This window comes from Triticum aestivum, chromosome 5B (assembly GCF_018294505.1).
Source record: "Triticum aestivum cultivar Chinese Spring chromosome 5B, IWGSC CS RefSeq v2.1, whole genome shotgun sequence".
Classification (NCBI taxonomy): domain Eukaryota; kingdom Viridiplantae; phylum Streptophyta; class Magnoliopsida; order Poales; family Poaceae; genus Triticum; species Triticum aestivum.
This window is the reverse complement of record NC_057807.1, coordinates 482,807,456-482,831,881: the sequence shown is the minus strand read 5'-3', so window position 1 is coordinate 482,831,881 and position 24,426 is coordinate 482,807,456. Positions and strand designations below refer to the sequence as shown.

Genomic DNA, 24,426 nt, shown 5'->3' with positions numbered 1-24,426 from the left:
CCGGCAGCGGCGAGGGGAGGAGGGGAGGGTGGGTGGGTGCTGGCGGCGGCTAGGGTTTGCTCCCGAGCCGCTCGCGGGAGCGACACGGGAGCTCTCCTGGTACTCCTAGTACACACTCAGCATTTCGATAAGTAAACTTTCCGATCTATTCATAATCAATAATGGTAGTACATGACTAGAGGTAAAAATTACAACCAGGTCCATGAACCATGTAGTGACACGCCGGCGACTACAAACACTAGAGCGAGCCAAGGGCGCACCGCCATCATCGCCCCTCCCTCACCGGAGCCGAGCAGACCTTGTTGTAGTATACGGTCGGGAGTATGTGTTTAGCGAGTTTTGTTTTACTACTAGTGAGAATTGCTAGGACTGATTACTACTTCCTCCGTCCCATAATATAAGAGCGTTTTCGATACTGCACGAAGTAAACTCTTGTGATGTGGCGTCCTCGTCGGTCTTGTGGAAAGCAAGGTTGGGGCATGGTGAGCTAAAGATCGTCAACTCCATGCATGCTCACTGGCATGTCTGAAGCTGGCTGGTGCAGAGTGCACCCAGGACAGTAGTCAGTAGTTGTTGATGACGTGCGCCACATGAAGGGCCCCAAGGTGTATTCGGTTCCGGCTTTCTCTGTTGCCGTGGACTCGCTGACTCGGACCAATGCGGAGGTGGAGCTGGGTGTCGACGGCCCTCGTCAAGGTAATCAATCCTTTTGTACTGACTGATCCGTTGCTGGGTGTAGAAAACTGCACAATTGTCAGGCCTATGCTGACAGTCATACTGTACACAGTAGTACCTTTCATTTGTCATGTGGTGGAGGCGATAATTCAGCGTTGATTCTTGATAGGTTCATACTTCATACCAAGAAGGAAACTAATGTATTGCGATGAGTGTCTGTGTTCTTGATGCATTGCTGTGTATGCCTGACGACATTGATCAATCGGTTGTGCTCCTCTGTAAGTGATGGCCAACTGGTTGCAGGTGGCGCGCACCAGAATGTTTGATCAAGACTAGATGAGATGGCGTCGCCGGAGCACCTAGATCTGACCATACATGTGGAGTCTGAAACCAGTTGAGTTCACTGCTGTCCCCGAGACTTCGTTTGTGCTGTAAGTTCAGTTAAACATTCAGTTTTTAGAACAAATTCAGTTTCAGCTAGTAAATATTCAGAATTTTAGAACAAACAGAAAGACAAACAAGAACATACATGCATGCTCCTATTTATGGATGGCTTTCTTTGCTTTGGTGAGCTTTGGGTGATACTCTAGTTACAAACGCCAGAAGCATAATGTGCATATTTTCTCAAAGTAGCAAGTGACTGAATGTGGGATCAAAAGTAGAAGAACAGAACATGAACTGGAAAAGGAGAGATGTGATGTCCTCTACTTCTGTTGCTATGGGCATGGAAATCACATATGCATGGCCTTTTTCCCTGTTGCTCCCTAGCTCAGCATATGCAAGCACCATTCTTCTTTGAACAAAAAAATAATAATGTTTGCGCTTTGTAAACTGATTTCGTATGTGGCGCATCTTCCTAAACTTTTACAAACAAACAGCTTCAGAAGACAGATACGATCTCTGAAATTAAACAAAAGTTTTACTTTGGGTAGAAAGTTTTCACTAGTTGAACAGAAGGGGGTTCTGAAGCGAATTTTGAGAGCATGCTTGAGCTGAATGCAAAGTGTACAAGAACAGAGCCGCTCACGTGCCCATCCCTTCCCTCCCCTCCCTTCCTCACTCCTCGGCCTCCTCTCTCTCCCACTCACTCACGCGCGCGCACACGGAGCTAGCCAAAGGAAGGGGAGAGGAATTGCCATTTCGGGAAGTAAAAGGGGAACCGATGGCCGCCGGCGACGTCGCGACGGTGTTCCTCGAGATGAGCCTCGGCACCCGCCTCGCCGTCTCCTTCCCCGCGTCGTCCACCACCGTCGCCGATCTCAAGCGTACGTACCATTTTCTTTGAGCTGTTCTTGCTTGTCTACCTGGCTGGCTGCTTGGCCGGCTTCAAGCTACGACGAATGAACCAATCCTCCTGCCTCTAGAACAGATCTTGGCATTTTAATTCTTTCTCTTGGTTGCAATTGCAAATCGAGTCGAATCAATTCGGCCTGAGCTGACAAAACCCCAATCCTCTTCTTCTTCTTTCTTGCGGCGAAAAACCCCAATCTTCAATTAATGTTCTTTTTCGGGTGTGGATTGGTTTGTACCAGGCATAGTGAGCCACGAGCACGCCGCATCTTTTCCCCACCTTGGCCAGATCGCCGTCCAATCCATCAAGGTATGCTTGCATCACTGTCCAATTCATCATGGAATTCGTCCGATCCATGAATTTTAACATGGCCGCTCCGCTGATCAATGTTGCTGCTCTGCTGCTGCCTTGAGCAGGTCGACCAGGGAGGCTCGTGGTTCCACCTCGCCGACTCCATGGCCATCCGGGATACTTTCCGGTTCCAAGGGATCAACGAACGCTGGCACCTGCAGGTAGACGCATCTCTGCAAGTTGACCAAGAGATGGTCACCCAGGGGCACAGCGGCGGCGCAAACTCTGCAAATCACTCTGCACCTGCGCCTGGTCGTCGTCATGGATACGAGGGGTCGTCGAGCAGGAGGTGCCGCAAGGCATCAAGCTCTGATGAGATGCTGCCTGATCAGGTTGAAGATGAAGTTGAAGTTGAAGCTGAAGCTCAAGTCAAGCAACCATTGCCAGCCAAGGGCGAAAGAAGCAGCGACGGGGCAGTAAAAGACACAGAACAGGGGGCATGGGGGAGAAGGCTGCGGCCGAGGACTCAAGTTACTAAAACACCAATTACTTTGTCAAGCAGCAGCAGCAGCAGCAGCTCAGACTCGGAGGAAACGGACACCAACACCGTCGGCGGCAGCTCCGAGTCGGAGGAAATGGACATCAACACCGTCGACGCGCCGGCGCCGCACACGCCGACGCCGCAGTTCGTCGTCGAGCTCAAGAAATGCCACTTTGTGAAGCAGAATGGGCAGTACCTGGTGAGAGCGTCTCTTCACTCTACTCGATCACATGCGCGCGCACTTTCCTTCTTCTAACAAACTCCTTCCGCCTCCGCCTCCGACGCAGAACGTGCCGATGGAGTTCGGCGTTGTGCACCGGTACACCGAGAAGAAGAAGGTGCTGCTGCGGATGGGGGGCGAGTCGTGGGCCGTCAACCTCAAGCACGGCCTCACGCCCACCGGCAGGCCCCGCACGTCCCTCCGGTACGGGTGGGACCAGTTCCGCGTCGACAACCGCCTCCGCGCGGGCGAGACCTGCTTCTTCCGAGCCCTCCCCGGGGACGACGGCGGCGACCACCATGTGCTCAAGGTGGAGGTGCGCAGGCTAGACGGCAGCTACGCAACCTGATGTGCCTCCATTGATTCGTTGCCATCTCAAGGACCTCCGGAACTAGAATGCAATGCACATTGCATCGTCGTAGTAGCTCAAGATTAATATGGTCATTGCTCCTTCTACTTGTGTTTCGCTTGGATGTTTTTTTTTTTTTTTTAGAAAAGGAGGATGACCCCCGGCCTCTGCATCTGGGAGATGCATACGGCCACTTTATTGATTATTCTCGATAACCATACAAAGTATTACAACAATGTGTCTGAATCCATCATCTTGGCAACATGTGCCGCTACTCCTATCCAATATGATGAGGGGGTGCTAGCTGGGCCACTACCCAAACCACTCACCTAAGCCTAACATCAAAAGCCGGAAGCCGAAACTCATTCGGTAACCCCAGCCGAGCCACATACTGGGTCTGGGGCGCAATCCGGTCAGACGCACTCGTGTGTCGTCGCCGCCATCTTCCACAGGTCCGTCTTCAGATCAAATTGAGGCTTCTACCTTGTCTGGCCAGTCTGCCATCGACGTCCCCATGACGCCAGACAGCTTCCTCCTCCTGCACGAGTCCATCTCCGCGCATCAGATGCCGAGTCTCCACAGCACCATGCCGCCGAGATCCGCCATCATCAATGTGAAAGATGAAGCACCGCTCCACCAACGTCGCCGTCCTCTAGACAGCGCCACCACCTTGCAGAGCGGAAAGATACAATGGCGATGGAAAGCAAGAGCTAGGACGAGGAGGGTACCACCGCCGCCACCCCCCGCACCCCAACAGCGCCCACCGACCACCAAGCTCCCTAAACGGCGCCTTCAAGAAGGATACGACGCCGATGGCGCCGCCGCCGCCCAACAAAGTTGGAGCTTTCGCCCGGGAGAACTAGGGGAAGGGGGAGTGGGGGGATCAGACCTGTCAGACGCCTCCAAGGAGGGACACGGCGCCCTCAGGCGTCGCCGTCGACGCAGCCGAGCATGGTCGGCCATGGCTTTCGCCCGGACTGGATTCCCCACCACTAGCACCACCAGCGCCGGCGTCCCATGGAACACGGGCGGGCCGGATGGGGGAGAACACGCCGTACAGGGAGGAGGGGCGCCAGATCTGGCGCCGTCGCCCTCGTCCTCCGAGATTCCGCCGCCCGCGCGACCAAGAACGCCGGAACCAAACGCCCGCACCACCGCCCGCCGCTAAGCCGGTGGTGCCTCACCAGAGGGGCCGCCGCCCCAGATCCGAACGCCCCCGCGGAAGCAGAGCAGCAACTTGCCCCGCCGCCACCTTCCTTGGCGGCGCCCCGGACTTGCCCGGAGACCGCCTCTGGCGGCGGCGAGGAGAGGTGGGGTGGAGTAGGGCTGGTCGCTTGGATGTGCATGCTACTTTCTATCAACTTTTCTATTTCCCTAATTGTTAGATTCGTATGACAATCTGTTGTGCTGGCTACCTGTAGGTGGAACCTAAAAATGTATTGTGCTAACTTGCTAGCTTCTATGCACGGAACCTGAAGAATGTGTTGTGCTATTATAGAATGCTTTGTGACAATGCATTGTGATAGCTTCAATGTGTATCTAGAATATGAAGATGTGATCTCACCTTCTGTCTCTCTATCATGTCTATGTCATTTTCTTCTTATCTTTTTTGAAAGGGCCATTTCTAGCTTTCATGTCATTAGCAGGAAACTGTTGTAGTTCACGAACCAGGAAGTTGCTCTCCGTGAAGGTGAATAGTTCACCAACAGGGGGGGTATAAATGGTGTATGCACACCTTTGCATTTGTGCATGCCTAAAAACGGGAGGAATTTTTAATTTTGGCAACAAAATGCGGAGGATTGAGTGTTGCTTTGTGCAAAATGAGGAAGAATTCAACCTAGGATGATAAAATTACATATGAACATTTCACAAATCACAACCCATATGCCCATCCCTTGATGAATTCAAACCTAGCCATTAGAAATTTTGACATGACATATGTTTTTTCAAAATAACACACTTCATTAATTGCAAATAACTGTTACATCATCTATAAGAAGAGGTACAATATCCTCCAATGTCTCCTGAAACCAATCACTAGTTGTGGAAAATTTAGCTAATCTAACAAGTTCATGGGCAACCTTATTCGCTTCTCTATAACGATGTTCAAAACTAGTGAGAGGAAAATCACAAGCCAGAAAATAACAATCCTCAAAAACTGTCCTTGCCGTTCCTGCAGACCATCCACCATTCTTCACTGTATCAATGACATCAGTATTATCAGAGTTAATAACAAGCCGATTGCAACCCGCTCTTTGTGCAAGAGACAAGCCAAACCCTAGAGCCCAAGCTTCTGCTGTGAGAACATCAACGCACCAATCAATCTTTCAGTTTCCACCTATGTTTAACTTTGGACTTTTGAATCGCATAGCAATTGGCTCATAAGTAAAAAAAAAGACTGAAGTGCATAATTGACATCTCAAAGAGATTTGTGTTTGCACCGGCCTCCCAATCGTGTGTGGGACGTCGCACGCGAGCGCGGCTGAACCCACAACTTGACAATGGCCCAGGGTGCCCCTGTGGGCACCCGTCATGGACCCCTGAGGCACATCATCAGGGGTACGCCGCCCGAACAGATCAGATGGCACAGAGAGCCCCTGAGAGGCACCCGTGGCACACCACCGAACAATGTACGACGCGGAGAGCCCCAAGGAGGCACCCGCGGCCCACCATCACACAATGGACTGCACGAAGGGCACTCTTGCCAGCGGACGCCCTCAGGAGGCGGGTACTCCAGCATCCTTTGTAGGAGTAATGAGCAATACAAAATTGCCTAACAAAGACTAAGCTTGTGTTGCACAAACACTAGGAGAGACGCTAGTTATATTGCACTTGTGGGCACGATTTGCTACTTGGCACCAACCTATACATGCAAGCATAACGTTTCCTTTCCAAATATCCTATGTATATCTTTTGATGCTCACTCTTTGCTTATAAGCTTTGATCTTTCTTTTTTCTTGTTTTTTTTCACTTTCTCATCCTTTCCACTATTCTTATTGAGTCTCAACCAAGGCAAGTATCATAAGATATGCACATGAGTAAGCTATCACACCAATGATGTTATCGCTATCACTAAGGTGCTCAAATTTTCACGAAGCCCGGCAATACTTGAATAGCTAGTCTCAATAGGTATGAAGATGTACACAAAGAACGGTGGGGCTATCAAAGTTAATGGCAAGGAAGGAAACGAGTGTGATGGGATGGATACCTTCATCACACTTAACCTTTCACGTAGTCGAGGGTAACCAGCCTTGCTTCTGGTTATTGGAGTCAAATGATGGATAGTCATCATCGATGTCGAGATTCATTGTTTTATGTAGTCGATGGAGAGCTACAATCTTCCCTTGGTGGTTTTTTATATAGATGGTACCCAATGGTCACTCTGGGGAAGCGTTGGTGATGAATTGGTGACACAAGTGTGATGGTGGGTGGAGGGGTTCCAGTGTCGATGAAAAACCTCCAAATTTGTTTTGTCAAATGATGTGGATACCTATGCAAGAGCCTCGGGCACATTGATATATTCAAACGAGCCCAAGAACGCTCAAATCGGTAGTGCAGATGAAGAAGTTATGGCCAAAACGGTGAATCAGCCGAGGCTGGAATTATCAGGCGCAGTAGTACTGGCCCTGCAGTGAAATTGAAGTACCATTCCCCATGGATTCTACACCAACACCCCAATCTCCAGATGGGCCAATGATTAGAGCACGTGCAAGCGCCATACAAGAAGAGTTTAAGTCGCTCCTCTTTGAACTAGCGTCCACTTGACTTGAGACATGACTACTACCTAAAGCGAAGACCTTGTGCATACTCAAGTACTCCGTTCCAAATTACTCGTCGTGCTTTTATTTAAATTTGAACTAAAACCATGACGAGTAATTCGGAACGGAGGGAGTACACGGAAAAGACCATGGAGAAGCTAGGGAGCAAGGCCAAGCCATGGAGGAAGAGGAATACCGAGAGGAAGAAGAGAAGGAGCCAAGTCTTGAAGCAGGCAGTACTATCGACCCTCCGAGCGGTACTACCACCCTTGCCGCAAGCAGTATTGTCGCCCCCCTGTCCCATACTACTTGCCTCGGCGCCATCGAAACTTCCACGCCTTCTACCACTCCACTACCGTCCGACCACTAGAACCTCTGACTTGGAAGCGACACTTCACTAGCGCTGGCAAGGAACTACCACATATCCTTGAATTAGCAGTACTTACGGCCCTAACACCGGTACTACTGGCCGACGGCTCCAACGCGAACAACTGCCATGTGGTCGTTACTATCGGCCCTGACCACGGTAGTACTGCCCAGCGGTACTACCTCCATCATCCCGGTACTACCGGCATGCCTGTGCGTAGAGTGTAGGGCCACGACCCTTGTATTCCTCTCTCGCCCCCTAGACTATAAGTTCTCCTCTCCTAGCTCAGGAATAGGGTTAGCAAAGCATATTAGACTAAATTGAGAGATCTTTGCTCCATGTACCTCCTAGAGGAACAAGACCTTCATCTTGGGAGAAGGATCTCTCAATATCACAAGACCTGCATCTTGGGAGAAGGATCTCATCATAGATCATCAAGCCCTCGTCTCTCTTTGGGATTTGGTAAGAACCCTACCTTGTTACTTGTTTCCCTTTGTTGAGTGCCAGCGGATGGAAGCTTGTTGGTGGCCAGCGATCTCCTTGTGCCTGAGTAATCAGTAGAACTGTAGTGTTCCAAGCTCAAAAAAAAGGATAGCCCTGCCGCTGCCGTCCGAGTGCCCCTTTTTTAGAGATTGGGAAAGAATGAGTCAATTGTGTGGCAAAAATTTTGTCGCACACACAACATTGTTCTCTTTTTTTAACATTCAAATCCCTCATTATTCATTGGTCACAATAGTTACATCACTGATAATAGCCGCAGGGGGCTCATCTAACCAAGTTTCAAGATTGGAAAATCTAGCTAATTCATGGGCTATTAGATTAGCTTCTCTAGGGCAATGTTCATAGATTACATGAGAAAAACTCGGGACATGTGATAACAGTCTTCAAAGACAGCTGCCGCAAGACCAGCAAACGGACCTCCTTCATGCATAGTTGTGATTACATCGGCATTATCAGAGTTGATATCATTCGCTTACCCCGACTGATTGAGGTAGATTCAAACCAAATCGCAACGCCATAGGTTCTGCCATAAAAGCATCCACACAAACATCAAGCTTCTCATTCATCGTTGCTATGAAGGTACCTCTATCATCTCTCAGAATTGCACCAATTGCACCTTGAAGAAAATCAGAGTCGAAAGCGGCTTCAGCATTCAATTTCACATATCCCTTGATCGGTTTAGACCACCCACCTCACTTCGGTTTTGCCTCAGGAGAGTAAGCAACCTGAAAGTTTGGACAGCATTGTTCTTTGTGTGGCCTTTTTGCATCGTCGGATCATCCAGAGATATAAATTTTATTCAAACAATGCCTATGTATCGATACCAAAATCCGTTGATCGCAACAAATGCTAGTACCACACTAGTCAGGGTCATCAAATCAAAATTATTCAAGCAACGTCTATACCAAGATCATTTCATAAAATTGCACGCTATACTTACAGTCAGGGATCCAACCTAAATTACCAGAGCTAGAATTACAACTATCCCAACTGCTCAGGAACAAACCGTGGATCCTACACATACGGCGAGCGGTGTCGCCTGGCAAGACAAACACCCGACAACCGAACAGAGCCTACACAGAGCGACGAACCTCATCAAATCAAGCGAGTAGCACGTAGGCCAGGGATCCACAAGTTTTTCACAGAACGGAAATGGCAGACATCTTACTGGCTATAATCTCGGCTCTCGGATCTCCTGGAGCGAGCATGGTCACCGTGGCGGGAACGGCTGCTGCCGCCGTGATGCCTCTGCTCCCGATGAGATCGACGGCGAGGGCTGGGGCCGGCTTCGGTGGAGGTTCCTCCTCTTCTGAAACTGCCATCCTCCGTGCCAGGAGACACCTCTCCCGGCTCTCGGCTCTTCCTCCGCTTGCGATGACCGCCACCGTCGTATTCGGCTGGGCTTCTGTGCCTGCTGTGGCTGCTGGTATCTCCAGCCTCTCGGCTTTTCCTTCGCTTGTGGCGATCGGCGTCGTCTTCGGTTGGGCTTCTCCGCCTACTATGGCTCCTCCTGATATCCCCAGGCTCTCGGCTTCTTCTTCGCTTGCGGTGATGACCGCCGTCGTCTTCGGCTGGGCTTACATGCCTATCATAGCTGCTGATATCGCCCTGCTCTCGGTGGCCTTTTTGCTTGTGATGGTCGCCGCCGTCTCCAGTTGGGCTTCTCTGCCTGCTGTAGGTGCTTGCCTCCCTAGATGACCTTATCCTCCTTTGCGTATCTTCCCTGTGGTCATGGCTGCTTTTGCGCCTGCGCGGGCTGCCTTCGTCTTCAGTTGGACTTCTCTGCCTTCTGTAGGTGCCATCAGCCCTGTCCTTGGATATTCTCCTAGGAGATGGCGACTCTTCCCTGTCAACATTGCCTCCTTTTCGTCTAGGTGGTGGGGGAACCTGTGATGGTGGGGATTGACAGCGTTATTTCACTCCATGGCAGTAAGCAGGCATGGTATAACTAAACCATACCCCAACTACAGCACACATGAATGTAAATGTAAGGCATCTCATAGGACAGCGGAATGAATAAAAATCCAGTCTGTTTTGTGAGGACACACAAATGCAATGGTTAACTTTCCAGTTTTCCTCCATGTCCTCATGTGGGTTCAATAATGACAACAATGAGTGAATATGTGGGCTAAAAGTACATACAAGAAGTATTACTCCTTTCTTCTTAATCTTTCAAGATAATAACAGTTTTACTCTCTCTTTGTAATTTTTATGCGTAAATGTTTTCTCTGGAAATATCATGAATTTGCTCTTTGCATCTTTTACCATTTAAAGATTAAATAAATTGACATGTCCACATTTCTAATAAGGTTAATATTGGAACATTTTAGTGGTAATACCTCGCATATTTAAACAACATCCCCCTTTGGCAGTACAAGGTAAAGAGTGGCAAAGTAAATAAAAAATACCTCAAAACGTGTCATATACCGCCCCTCAGGCGGCGGTTGGATCCCGAGCTTTTTGAGTTCATCATGAGGAATAGGCCGCCTGCATTTTATAGAAGTGCACATTGTTACTACATGCCTTAAAACTCCAAAGTGCAATTCATCAAAGTGCCACGGCTCTTCTAGCAAGAAATATTGAAATATAATAGATGCTTGGGTTCATACAAGGGAGCACGAAATGGCCTCTCTCGACCTCCAAATCGAAGCTGGCCAGACTCTTTCTTCCCTCCAAGTCCTCCTCCTATAAAAAGGCCATTCAAAGTAGCATGAAGATCATCTCAAGTATTCTGCCTTCTATATTATACTTCAGCAGGGTCACATACCTAGCCTCCTTGGTATCCATCCAGGCATAAGTTGCTGCCTATAGTAGTCTACGATCACTTCATTGCCATCAATAATTGAGTGGTGTGCATCCTGGAATAGTTTTCCTTTAGATTTCATATATACCTAGAATACAGTGGTAGCAAACAAACAGGCAAGGGAACTTGAAAACACTATGCAGACAATACCTCATAGGCACGGCGCATCTCTTTGTCTGTTTCATACTCTACAAATGCATAACCGCGGGAAGCACCAGTAACTGCAAATAAGTAGTATGATCAATACAAACTAAAGCCACTCGATGAAGAAATGCTGTTTTCTGTCTACTGGCAAGAACAGCCGGAACAACGCTGCGACATTAGCTAGTTGATCTGAAAAAACTGGAAATTCACGCTACATTTTTAAGATTATTAACAATATAAAACTCCCCATTCATTCTTTTGAGAAAGTAGCGCATTGTTCAACTATGTGCTCGCTGCGATTTCAATCGGGATGAAGTGTACTGATGCTATTTTCACTGGAACAGTAACGTGCTCTGCAAAAGCAAGGTTCGCTCTCGACTAACACTGAAAAAAAATCGTGGAACAAAATGCTCGACTCACCAATATCCCGCACCAGCCGCATGCTCTTCACTTTCCCGTACCTTCCCATGGCCTGCTCGACACAGGGAACAGACGGAACAACAGCTCCGACCATCAGACATGAGGTGACAGCATCAAACCCAACACACCGGCAAAAGAGACGCGCACCTTCCGGACCGTCTCGTCGTCGGTGAGGCGGGAGAGGTGCCCGACGAAGACCGTGCAGTAGGGGTCGCCGGCGGCCTTGGGGTCCCCGAACGGATCATCTGGAGATAGAGGGGAACAGGGGGGAAAACAGATACAGAGTGAGTGAGCCGCGCGGCGTTGATGCGCGAATGGGAGAAGAGCGGGACGGGGGGAGGGGAGGGGGACGGAGAGGACGCACAGAGGCCGGCGGTGGAGCAGAGGAGGGCGCGGAGGACGGCGTTGTCGTGGGGGGCGACGTCCGTGCCGTCGATGCTGCCCGCCTGGATCGGGTGGTACTTGTCCGCGTAGAACACCGCGCCCGCGCTCCCGCCGACGCCGACTCTCATCTCGCCGCCGCCGACCACTACCTGCCGACCAACCTGCGCCGCCTCGCCGCCGCCGGTGGGAGAGATGGAGGGAGCTGGGGCCGCGGCTGCGCAGGAGGTGGGCAGGGGAAGAGATGGGCCGGACCGGCAGGCTGGCTCGGTCGGTGTAGCGGTGTGGCAACCAGACCAAGTAGGCAGTAGGCCACCAGTTCGAACTCCAAACGAACTTCTTATTTTGGCGAGTTGTACATAGAGATGTTCTTCTTGCCATACTACAAGCTCTGGTGAATAGTAAAATCAAAAAAGATTTGAAAACAAATTTTAAAAAAATTCTAAAATTTTGTTGTGACAAAGATTGACAAATGGTGTCAATGCTTGCAAAGTTTCATCATGAAATGACATATGTAGAAGCCATGGCAAAAAAAAAATGATGCACCGAAAATATCATTTCCAAAAGCATTTTTGAGTGATGATTTTGTCTTTTTTTCCACGACTTCTACAAATGTCATTTAACGCTGTAATTTTACAAGCACTCAAAATATTTCTCAATATTTGTCACAAAAAAGCAGATTTTTTTGAAATTTTTTTCCTGATTTTATTGTTCATCCCGTGAGCTTGGGAAAAGAGTACTTTCACTTAAATTCGTACAACTTACGTTGTATTGCACTATCATCTCACCAGACACCGGCATTACAACCCATCACAGGTGCACGGATAAATTCAATCCATCTACACGAGATCGATACAAAAGCATAAAATTCTCCGCAATTTCTGCGGAAAATTGCCTACCCAAGAGGCCAACAAGCAGTAGTGGTACCAAGTCTCACATAATTTTGATCAGGCAAGCAGGTAATAAAAATGGACAATAATGTTACCATTCCTCACATCTCACACCAACTTCGAGTTCAGGAGATTATACAAATCAATGGGCGTCAGCTCAAAATCACAATGGCAAACCCAGAAACATCAAGCCACGGACCAACTACAACCTTCCCAAGTTCCCATGTTACAGCATATATACGACCCAGAACACAGCTTATTAAGGTGATCGCCAACGAATGCAGCAAGAGCACATCACTCGGCAGAACCACAGCCCCGTTCTTGAACTCAGCAAAGCGACACGGTACTCTCGGTAAAAGCAAAACAACGCACACGCCAGGACATGCGTCTTAGCACTTTTTTTTTTACATACATCCTTGTTGAACTGGGTAGGTCAGGCTTCTGAAGTCGTTGTGTTAGGAGCAGCGGCTGGTGGAGCTTGAGGTTTCTGCTGAAGAAGGGGCGAGAGCGCCTTGACGACGATGCTCATGCTGGGTCTGAACTCCGACTCGTACTGCACGCAGAGGGCTGCCACCGCTGCAAGCTGCATTCAACACAAGGAAAAAACATTTAGTGTTCAAATTTGTTTCAAGCTGTTTCTTAGCTAGTGACCGTGTAAGAGAGGGAGTGCGCAACAAAGATACGAGGGAAGAAGAGAGGCAGACCTTGGCAACGCCTTTCGGGGGACACTCGCCCTTCAACCTTGGGTCGATACATTGTTTCACTGTATCCTCAGTCAAACGAGGTGTCGCCTGTGTCCACAGAAGGTAGTAGCAACCAATCAGAATATGCAAATCAGGCAACTTGAATAGTTTGTTATGTAAAACGATAGTACAGGAACGCAAAGCAGCACGAAATATAGTAAGCACCCTGAACCGGAGGACATAAATCAAGAACAGCAAATTTTGATTCAAATTCCGCCCATTTTTATGCTTGTTTACATGATTGCAGTCTAGTATGAGACTCTCTGAAGTTCAAACCGTTGACTGCTTCAGTGTTAATGCCCTACTCTTGTTGCTAATGCATGCTCAACATTATAAATTAAGCAGTTCTCTTTACCATTAAGTTTTAATTGGCAAAATATAGTACTGTCAGAATGTTAGGAGGCAAATACATACCCATGTAACCAGACTCTGCTGGCCTCTAGGCATTGTATGATCTACTGGTTTCCTTCCTGTTAGAAGCTCTAAAAGAACAACTCCAAAGCTATATACATCACTTTTCTGAGTTAGCTGGCCAGTCATGGCATACCTGCATTGTCAAGGAAGGGCACTTCTTAAACAAAGCAAGAAAGAATATACAGTAATAATTAACAAAAGGTAGTGCAGTGGCAGATTTGGATATAAAAAACTAAAGAACTGGTGGAACTACAGCTATTTATTCAACTATAGATCTTGCTTTAGAAATGACAGACTTGTTTAGCTATAATGAAGGTCGTCTGACTAGTGCTACAATCCTATCATTGGTGCCTAACATGAAGTGAAATAAACAGGTATCTTCTAATAATAATTATGGGGGGATATCTCAAAATCTTGAAACAAAAGAAGTGCAAGTATTCAAGTTTAGTAATTACTCAGGAGCATGATAGCCGAAGGTTCCAAGGACACGGGTGGAATGCAATCGAGCAGCCATATCAGGAGACTGGTTTGAAAGATTAAAATCTGCAACTTTCGCTCTGTAGTCCTCAAATAGAAGTACATTGCTAGACCGTATGTCCCGATGGACTATCGAAGGTTGAACCTTCTCATGAAGATATGCTAGCCCTTTAGCAGCATCTATAGCAATTTTGACTCGCTGCATCCAGTCAAGTGCTGGGCCAGGCTGTGCACCAGGGACACCTTTTCTTCCTTTTGTATGTAAAGAAAAAGCAGAAAAGACGTCAGAGTAGATCAGACCACCATGCCACATGAACTGTTTTGATCATGAGGACCTCATGAAGAAACAGGCTAACAGATTGCATAACATAGCAAGCGTACCATGCAAAATATCATGTAGAGAACCCATCGTAGCAAATTCATAGGCCACCAGACGTTGATTTCCCTCCACACAGTAGCCAAGCATTTCCACAAAATTTTCATGCTTTAATCTCGACACAATCGAGAGCTACCACCAAAAGAGGAAAATAAGTTCAAGAATAGAGGATTGTAGTTCATACAAAAAGTACTAGCAGATAAAGCTATCATAACTAGCAAAAGATGGTTATTACTCAATACCTGTGTCAGAAATTCGTTATCAGGCTCAGGGTCTGCTGAGGTATCAAGCTTTTTAACAGCAAGATGTTTTCCGCTGTCTAGAATAGCATAATACACTCTCCCGTACGATCCTTCACCGATCAAAGCTTTTGACCCAAAGTTGTCGGTCTTTTCTTTCAGTTCATCAAGTGACAATTCAGGTATTTCAATGGGAGGAGGTGCTTTTGTTGGATCACTTTTGGAATCAAAACCATTTCCTGTTAACCATGTGTTTTACAAACAACTTTAGGCCCCAATAACAAAAGCACAACAGGAAAACAGAGGATAACTAGAAAGCAATCAGATGCACAACACAATCCCTTCTGATAAACATTCATTTAGAATGAAATAAATACCTAGCCCGTACATTACAGGGTTCAGCTGATAGGTAAGATAATCTGAAACAGTGTTGACAAATGACTATGCTGAAAATTCACTAACTTGAAGTGAAAGAGCATGGTTTCACCTTCTTATCCATGTTTCCCTCACTTGTAACGTTAAAATCATATATCCATTTTGGTGCTCATGTCAACTTGTTCTGTTACTCAATAGCAAAAGATTGTCAATACATGCTGGGTGGCGATACTACAAATTTTTTTCAACAGGGATGTTAAGTTACTAGAAGAATTTATTGTTAAGGAAACACTATGTGATGTTCCAAAGCACATCTGGATATATTAAATAAACTGAATGTGGACAAGATGATTCTGGAGAACCCAAAACAACTACATTCAAATCCAGCAACTAAAACTTGAGTTTGCACAAGAGTTTCAAACCCATTTCCAGGTGGTATTATGAGTATCGAACATAGGCCTCAAATCAATAAGCTTGAATATAGGCTGATTAATTACGAGACAGCAGAAGGCAAAAAGGAGGAGGGGTACCTTCTTTCTCATCCGGGCTGGAAGGAAATTCATGTTCATGTTCACGATATGAAGCATGAAACTGGCTGCAACAAAACCACCGACGCATAATGACCTCCTTCTATTTTACTTCTTCCTATCTATCTGCCTCTGGTTCCTGAGAAAAAGGGGGAAATACAAGAACATTCTGGCATCAATACAAATGCTTACAAGAGTACCAATCTCAATCAGGACACTCATAGCAAACATGAAAATATCCGAGTGACAAAACTATTACTCCTACATAAATCGTAGGCAATTCATGACAGGTCAAAGATTGCATATGCACTGACTGGGAAATGGAGAAGAGGTTCAAGTTTTGACAATCAGTCCCGCAAGTAAACACTCAGCGCCGTGTTGTGCCTTTTGGTCCTTTCCACGATTTTCCATACAAACACATGGTGAGCTGCAAGCTTTTATATATCCATGTCCTACACTCACTAATAACTTGGACCATGCTGTTTTTTGTTTTGCTGTTGACTCTATGTGCAATCTCATGCCCGTAGCCAAACTATGAGTGCACATTGCATGCGTTGTCATTTTCAGTTTCAATTTCAAGCATAAGCTGATGGTGAAACAGTGCTTGTTGCAGAAACCTCGGTTACTACCCAGCTCTGGAAGTCTGAACTGAAAGCAGAAAATGGAGGTGAGGAGAAACAGGGTAACCAGATGGCACCTAGTTGGATATGCTAGAACAAAGCAGAGCAAGCCAGCCTAGACCGCCGCAGCCGCAGGCAAGGCAATCTCGTGCTATTTCTGTTTGTTTCAGTTTATGCGCGACCTTATGCTGGTGGCCAAGCTATAAGTGCACATTGTCTGCGTTATCATTTCGGTTTCTACCATAAGCCCGTGAGATGAACCAGTGGTGCAAAAACCTCAATTACTAATTTACTATCCAAGACTGGAAGTCTGAACTGAAAGCAAAAAAATGGAGGCGAAGTGACACCAAGTTGGGCACCAAAGCAACGAGATGCAAATGACGACGCCCCCCAATCCAGCATGCCAAGCAGCAGCAGCTGAAGGCGGTAGGCTCAGTTGCGCGCGCAAGCCCCCCAATCCCACGCTGACCCCGCCGCCGGCCCCCAAATGCGCACAGCACGCCCTTCGCGCGCCCACGCAGCAAATTCAGGCCGAAATCGAGCGCCATCCGCTGCCCCCTACCCCTCGAATCCCCAGAACCCCGCGAACGCGAACGCGACCCGGCCGACCATCTCAATTCTCACAGCGGTACACAGCTCACCAGCACGACTCCGCCGTACCGTAAAAAAAAAACTAGCGAAGCGCCAGGTCTCCCACTCCACAAACTCGCCGCGCGGAAGGAAGGAAGGGAGGGGAGGAGCAGGAGCTCACCTGCGAGGGGTCAACCCGGGAGCGCGGCTGGTCTGGACTGGAGGGGCACCCGGGGACCCGATCCGCGATCGGGCTCGGCCTCCGGCGGCTCGACGAGGGGGAGGAGGAGGGGAGGCGCGGCGGGCGACGAGCTGGCGGGCGGAGGGAGAGAGACGAACTGTTCGTGGTGGTGGTGGGGGTGGGGGAGGGGTTTAATCCGATCCCGAGCCGAGTGTCGTTGGCGTGGCGTAGCAGGCAGGACAGGAGAGGAGGAGACGACGAGGCGACAGCCGTCGTCGCGCGACAGCGGGGACGCGGGGCCGCTGCTGTTCCCAGGCAGGCTAGCTAGCTACAGTAGCTAGCTGGTCCTGCCGTGCCGTGCCGTGCGCGACCGCGTTTACCCGACGCATAACTGCCTCCACCAACCCGCGCACCCGCCGCCACCACCACCACCGTAGTATCCGCCGCACCGTGTGCCGCGCCGCCGCTCCCCTTTCCTGTCGTTGCACTTTCGGCTCGGTATGGTTGGCTTTTGTTTAGGCGGCTAGTGTGCAGTGCGGATGATGCGTTGCTTGCCCGTTGCTGCAACCGCAAGCATCCGTGCGTGCGTGTCCTTTTAGCGGCCTAAACCCGGACCCGGGCGTGGTGTGCTAAGCGTTCGCCCGCCGTGCTGGCTGATTTGGACGCGTGGGAGTTGGCGGGGGCTTTGGTTTGGCGACTGGCTCTGGGGCAGGATAGCGGCTCCGGCTGATAGGGTTGTGTCGTTGGGTCAGCGGTGTACTTTTCGAGGAGTTTTTTTTAAGGTAAATACACTGAGAGTCTTAGAATTTGCACGCAAAGATCATTTTAGTGCACAAATTTGAAAAATACGTGATTCTGGCCATTGAACTTGCGTGAGCGTGCAAATACGGTCACATATCCTGTACGTGGACGTATCCGATGCTTGCTTGGCATGCTAGAGTGGGCAAGGCCCACTGTCAGTGACAGCTGGCACTCGGTGCGACATGTTCTTGCGTAAAACACCCTCGCCCTTTTTTATTTGCAGAAACAAATTCATCGTTGGTACCAAAAATACGCTCCAGCGAGGAGCCCTATACAGAAGTGGGTGGAGGGCCTTCGAACTAGCTACCTCAGGTACGCACAAGAATGACCCAACAACTACAACAGGAACATTTACGTGTCTAAGATAAGATACAATTTCACTTATACTAAAAACATCCGGGATCATCAACTAAATATGTGCCGTGCACATAACGTGACTTAATACAAGTAACATGTAGAGTCAACAGTTTATAAAATATACACTTGGGTATTATATAAAATATACTTATTTAATACAGACATTTAAAATGTTATTAAATAAAGAAGTTTAATGAATACAAAAAGAATTGTGTCCTACTCAGGAAGGCGAGACGGCGGCGGCTCCCTGAAGATGGAATAAAGGTCTCCCCGCCTAGCCCCCGTTCCGGCGGTGCGTCTAGCATCGTTGGTGGGCGTGTGGAGGTGTGTCTCCAGCAGATCTATCTTTGATGGATTTGTTCGGATCTCATCGTTGTTCGTCTACGTTCGTGTGCCTTCGGTTTGGATCCTTCCGATCTACGTTATTTTTCATCGGCGGCGGTTGTTGTTCTGGGTGCTGGTCCTATGGGGCCTTAGCACGACGACTTTCCGACTGTCTACTACAACAAGTTGTGTCCGGCTCCGGCGATGGAGGGGCGATGACGGCGGCGTGCCTTCGGCTCGCTTCGGTGCTTGTAGTCGTCGCTAGGTGGTCTACGATTCTGGATGTAATTTTTATTTCTGGTATTCGTTGTACTGCCATGATTGAAGATGAATAGATTGGAAGTTTTTCCGCAAAAAAAGAATACAAAAAGAATTATACACTCATGGCTTATTTTTAAATTATACAAAATGATGAATACAACATTATTAAATATATTTTTGCAGGTAACATTTATTAAATATTTATGAATATTCACTTGCGTATACTTTTTAATCACGATTTATATTCAAAAAGAATACAATATAATTTACATATTAGACAGGATTAAATATTCATACCAAGAATTTAGATTTTCAATTATGAATATTTTACTTATAGAAACATTGGATTATAAAAATGTGCGTATAATTATTGAAATTCTTGTATAAGTAAAATAATATATATGAATAGTAACTCGAAAAATACGTATATTCTAATTATTAATTTTTTATAATTCATTAATTTTATTGTAAAATAATACATGAACAAACTTTTCTGCTCCGAAAATTTCAAAAAAACGAACAGCTGCAACTATACATACATTATTTAATTATTATTATTTCTCAAATTATTATTTTTTCATTTTTGAAATTATTCTACAAATTTAGAAACGGTTTTTTTTACAATTCATGAATATTATTTTAAAATAATACATGAACAATATTTGAAAGTCATTTTATTACTGAGATTATAATTTACATACTATGTATCTATTAATTTGTAAAAAAAAAAAAGAGAGCAGATGCAAAATAGGCCGCACAAAATGGAACCCATCTCTGCTACACGAGCTCCTTCGTTATAGTACAGTAAAGCAAAGTTATCATACGTAAACATCTACAGGATTTGGTTGGAGCGGCTTGGCCGGATTGTGTCCTCGCCTTAGGCGTGTGTTCTAGACTGGGCGACACACTTTTCGTGTTTAAATTTGGCTCTATACTGACAAGTGGGACCCACCAGTTGTTAATTTTTCGCAAATAAAAAAGGCTATGGGGCTTTGTGCAAAAACATGCCGCGCTGAGTGCCATCTGTTGCTGACAGCAGGCAGCCAAGCATTGGATACGCCCATATACGGAATATGTGACCTTATTTGCACGCCCGCACAAGTTGGATGACTAGAATCACGTATTTTACAAGTTTCTGCATTAAACTGACCGTCGCGTGCAAGTTTGAAGACTACTTGTGTATTTACCTCTTTTTTTTTAACACAGTATACATAAACAAGCACTCATATACACGTGCATACACTCATCCCTATGAACGCACACACGCACAGCCTATAGCACCTTTGAAAGACTGAGCCGACATATCATCTTAAAATTTACGAAGTCACCGTAGGCACCTCGTCACTAGGATTTAAACCCTGATGGGCTGGGGATATCACAGTCCATCTAACCATCCAACCACAGGTTGGTTCGCATACTTTTCGAGGAGTTGGGATGGCTAGGAAGTGTGTTAGCACGCTGCTTCAAAAAAAACAAATCTATCATCAGAGTTCACCGAAAGTACAAAGCACATTAAACATAATAGAAAATTACATTAAGATTTCATGACCGCCAAACAACTACTACCGTCACCAGAATGAGCCGTTGTCGCTGCTGCTTTATCGGAGTCAGCTTGACCTTGCCGACGACAGCCGAAAAGTTTTCGTGCATGTGCCCTTAAGGACCAGCACCCTGGAGTCACAATAGTCATCGTCGAATCCTTGAATAGATCTAAAGCACCTGGCACCAAATATCACCACACGACGAGATTCCCTAACCTCACTGCCCAAAGAAGACAGCAGGAATTCTACACCAAAACCCCGTCGACTACATCCAGATGGACGAAACTAGGAGGGCGCAAAGCCTGAAAGGCAAACTCAAGGAAAAAGTGGCGTCATCCGTCCGAGTGCCGCACTTCGATGACTAAACCTAACATAAATTATTAAACGAAGCGAAGGCACTGGGATTCCCCTTTCCGTCACCTGCTGTCGGAGTGGCAAGCAGAGAGGAGTCGAGTCCATGGGCTCGCTAATGAGGCCTGGAGAGAAGAGTTTGCCCTGGTTGTCAAGGGTTAAGGAAGGAAAAGCTTACGATATTTTGGGTTAGCACGTTATTAGCGTCCGAAAGGAAGGCGAAATCACTAGTTAAGGGTTATCCCTTACGAAGTTCACTCACCACCTTCTCAAGGATTGAAAGTGGTTGTAACCTGGGAGTTTTTTCTTTTTTCATAGATATGTGTATTCAAAACGTTTTATCTCTTTAACCGTGCATCCAAACCTCGAACCGTATTTACCGTTGGATTTCTCACGTCGAGATCTTCAAAACTAGATCACATGTTATAATAGATTTGGACAAAGTTATTTTTTAAAACAAAAAATGGAAACCAAAAAAACGAATACCAAAAATAAAAATAAAAAACCAAAGAAATAAAGAACGGAAACTAAAAAAACTGGGGAAAAAAGAATACCAAAAAAAGGATAGGAGAAACGTTTGGGCATCACTCTTGGGATATACCATAACCACAAGTGCAGGACTGGGTTTCAAAATATGAATTTGACAATGTTCCTAGATTTCCGAAAATATTCACGAATTTGAAAAATATTCTAGGACTTAAAAAAAGTGTTCTAAATTTCAAAAAATGATCATGAATTTGAAAATAATTCCCTTATATAAAAATATATTCATTAATATGAAGAATTTCCCAAATTTCAAAAAGTCTGACAAATTCATGAATTTTGAAAAATTAATCCTGAATTTTTTAAAACGTTTCCAAAGTTAAAAAAATTGTTCATGAATTTTAAAAATATAAAAAAGGGAGAATAAACACAAGAAAGGAAAAGAAAAACCAAGAAAAACCAGCAAAAAACCTGGTCTAGAGAGAAATACCTCCTGGTAAAACCTTTTTTTTTGAGAAATCTCAGGAAAACCTAAATGGGATGATCTGCGTTTGGTCGCTATATTCCGCGCGGAACAGGATCCGCCCCTCAAGTCTCCTCCTTTGAGAGGAAGACCAGGAAGAGGGCCCCGACCTCTTCATCAGCACCGTGCTCTACCTCTTGTTTGGCTATCGAGCTTTTTCTCAATTTATTATTTTTATATTGTATTGTAGATATTGGTATTTTTCCCTGAAACAATATATTTGTATTTTTTATACATTTGGTCAAACTTTAAATGTTCAACTTAAAACGAAACTTGAAATTTTGTTTTTTTTTTCTAGAAAGGTGTGAGCAACTTTATGTTTAAGAAATTAGGAGTGTTTTTATTCTGATTTTTATTATCCAATTTGTTATTCTCCGTGAGTATGGCACTGTTTGTACTACCTCCGTCCTGGTTTATTAGTCCTCTTTATAGTTTGGATCAAACTTTGACCTTCTATTTTACTATCAAAAAATAAGTTACATACCCTAAAAATAGTACGCGTCATTGGAAAACCTCTTTCAAATATGAATCCAACAATATAAATTCTGTAACATACAACTTATAATTTATTAGTCAAATCCACGGTCAAAGTTGGGCACAAAAATACAAAGGGACTAATAAACCCAGTCTCTCCTAGTTTCAGCTCTCCTTCCCTCCTGTTTTGAGGAAATACACGAATTAGATTGATTATTAGCAGCAAATGAAACAAACAAACGGAGCTAGTACATAGGAAGCAGAATCTATTCTGGTATACATCAATGACCAAGATGTTACCAAGTACAACGAGAACAAAGAGCCGAGCCTAAGAAAATCAGATCATGACTTTAGTACACACAATAACTGGTTAGCTTCGTGAACTCCCTTTTTTCCCACTGGATCAGCAGGAGTTCTGCTTTTTTGCATTACGAATTTACGATTGGGGGAAACGAAAGACACATGAGAGTCCACTCAAATGGTTCATCAAGCAAGTTAATAATCCCAGAAAAGATAACTGCTGCAACCACAATCACCCCCACCATTTTTTTTTCATTTTACACGACATTTCCAAAGTACTAACTGTTTCAATCTGACAAATCTAGACCTGCAATTTTTTTTATTTTTTTGACAAATCTAGCTACCGATGAAGCGGGAAAAAAATATTATGCTCTAGGAATCATTCAATAATTTTGTTAGCACAATAGCTACATGTCAATCGCCTGATTTTCGAACATTGAGTCAGTCGATTTTGGGACATGACCTCTTTGTCCTGGGCTCGAAATTCCTCACTGTGCCGAAGCGGCGCTGGGGCGTCCTTTGCTAAAACGCAGGTGGCATCAGGTGGGGACTTCTCTGACGAGGAGCTCATGTCGGCGTGGCCCACCGACCGACCAAGACCACCAAGGAGATCGACCCCTGTCGCCAGTGCTAGGCCAGACAGGGCCTCCTCCAAATCGATATTGTTGAGTCGGAGCATGAGCTCTGTGAGAATGAGGAGAAGGCGCAACCCAAGACAAAGGAGAGGGCACAATGGATTTCACAACGAGCATGACAACACGCCCCGGGACAGATGCCACCGCAACTGGCCCAAGCGCCGCGAGGACGGTGAGATGACGACAACAATGGCAGAGTGGCCTCAAGCGGCCATGCCTACAAGGTCATTGTCTACCAATTAGGTTAGGTTTAGTTTAGTTTAGATGTAACATGCATCAAATTAGTTAAATTTCATTTAATTCGAAGGTAGTATGTCAAACTAGTCTAAATTTCATAAAATTCCCTAGTCCGAAATGTTTAAACTAAAGAAATTTTGAGACATAGTATTGGAGGGCCTTGGCCCAGCCGGATGTTCGCGGATTCGCTCGGTAGGGCCACAGAAATTTGAAGGTGTTTGTTCAAGTGTTCGCGTTGGAGATGCCCTAAGTCATGAGTCAGGGCGAGTTTTCTTTTTCTTTTATAAATCTGCCATGTATGGGAAAATTGTTAATGGAACTTGGGCTCCATGGAGCTTGAATTATGGAAAGTTAAACTTTTTGCATATTAAGTTTCAAAAAAGTTAAAAAAATTATACATGTATAAAGGGACGTATACTACATGTTTGTAAAGTTTCATTATGAAATATATTTCTTGATGTGAGCTACCAAAACAAACCATAAATTTCTAACACATGTACCATTAACTATTCCAGATTAACAAATATGGCTACTGCTGAAGTGAAAAAGAAAATGTTGGTCCACAAGCAGAAACCAAAGCAAAACGATGATCATTTCAAAATGGAAGAATAAGCAAAACAATGATTCGGTGAGGTACTTTGACATGCTACATATATTTCCAAGGTTTCTCTTAGCTTCATAAAAGATGAGTTGCAGCTGCTGATCCAAACAGTAAATGTGACTACAAGTTTACAGAAAGTGATGGATGAAGGAAAGGAAAATAACAGACCACCGGCATCAAGAGAACAGTTACGGCAGGGCATAAATGTCATGCCTCCAAATTTTAATAGATCACCTGAGATTTTAGGAAGTTTCCTTGCAGTCAGTTTATGGATTAGTGCGACATCATATCCGACATGACATCCGTCGTATCGTGTCTGCAAGTAGTCCTTGGTAACACGTGAGATGTTTTCAAGAATTGCCCGGTATTGTTATACGCGAAATAT

The 24,426-nt window shown here is 45.9% G+C and overlaps 3 protein-coding genes across 3 annotated transcripts; 1 reads left to right on the top strand and 2 right to left on the bottom strand.

Moving 5' to 3' along the window:
* Positions 1-1,713: 1,713 nt before the first annotated feature.
* LOC123116544 (uncharacterized) lies at positions 1,714-3,603 on the top strand. Its single transcript, XM_044537489.1, has 4 exons — positions 1,714-1,940; positions 2,208-2,275; positions 2,383-2,997; positions 3,086-3,603. The coding sequence occupies exons 1-4, from the start codon at positions 1,838-1,840 to the stop codon at positions 3,365-3,367; spliced, it is 1,068 nt and encodes a 355-aa protein (XP_044393424.1). The 5' UTR covers positions 1,714-1,837; the 3' UTR covers positions 3,368-3,603.
* A 5,258-nt stretch (positions 3,604-8,861) lies between these two features.
* LOC123112666 (U11/U12 small nuclear ribonucleoprotein 35 kDa protein) lies at positions 8,862-12,046 on the bottom strand. Its single transcript, XM_044533723.1, has 8 exons — positions 11,725-12,046; positions 11,508-11,605; positions 11,361-11,412; positions 10,947-11,017; positions 10,761-10,851; positions 10,603-10,678; positions 10,402-10,480; positions 8,862-9,880 (listed from the first exon to the last, which is right to left on the bottom strand). The coding sequence occupies exons 1-8, from the start codon at positions 11,870-11,872 to the stop codon at positions 9,158-9,160; spliced, it is 1,338 nt and encodes a 445-aa protein (XP_044389658.1). The 5' UTR covers positions 11,873-12,046; the 3' UTR covers positions 8,862-9,157.
* A 618-nt stretch (positions 12,047-12,664) lies between these two features.
* Positions 12,665-17,523, bottom strand: LOC123112667 (PTI1-like tyrosine-protein kinase 3). Its single transcript, XM_044533724.1, has 8 exons — positions 17,154-17,523; positions 15,786-15,921; positions 14,884-15,119; positions 14,647-14,773; positions 14,244-14,517; positions 13,789-13,921; positions 13,336-13,422; positions 12,665-13,214 (listed from the first exon to the last, which is right to left on the bottom strand). The coding sequence occupies exons 2-8, from the start codon at positions 15,871-15,873 to the stop codon at positions 13,065-13,067; spliced, it is 1,095 nt and encodes a 364-aa protein (XP_044389659.1). The 5' UTR covers positions 15,874-15,921; positions 17,154-17,523; the 3' UTR covers positions 12,665-13,064.
* Positions 17,524-24,426: the final 6,903 nt, after the last annotated feature.

Coding starts and splice junctions, on each gene's coding strand:
- LOC123116544 (XM_044537489.1), top strand. CDS start 1,838: ATGGCCGCCGGCGACGTCGCGACGGTGTTCCTCGAGATGAGCCTCGGC. Junction 1,941..2,207: donor CACCGTCGCCGATCTCAAGC/GTACGTACCATT, acceptor GGTTTGTACCAG/GCATAGTGAGCCACGAGCAC. Junction 2,998..3,085: donor AGCAGAATGGGCAGTACCTG/GTGAGAGCGTCT, acceptor CCTCCGACGCAG/AACGTGCCGATGGAGTTCGG.
- LOC123112666 (XM_044533723.1), bottom strand. CDS start 11,872: ATGAGAGTCGGCGTCGGCGGGAGCGCGGGCGCGGTGTTCTACGCGGAC. Junction 10,679..10,760: donor ATGGATACCAAGGAGGCTAG/GTATGTGACCCT, acceptor GCCTTTTTATAG/GAGGAGGACTTGGAGGGAAG. Junction 9,881..10,401: donor GGTATATGACACGTTTTGAG/GTATTTTTTATT, acceptor CCACCATCACAG/GTTCCCCCACCACCTAGACG.
- LOC123112667 (XM_044533724.1), bottom strand. CDS start 15,873: ATGCGTCGGTGGTTTTGTTGCAGCCAGTTTCATGCTTCATATCGTGAA. Junction 14,774..14,883: donor ATAACGAATTTCTGACACAG/GTATTGAGTAAT, acceptor TTTTGGTGGTAG/CTCTCGATTGTGTCGAGATT. Junction 13,922..14,243: donor TTCGGCTATCATGCTCCTGA/GTAATTACTAAA, acceptor TTGACAATGCAG/GTATGCCATGACTGGCCAGC.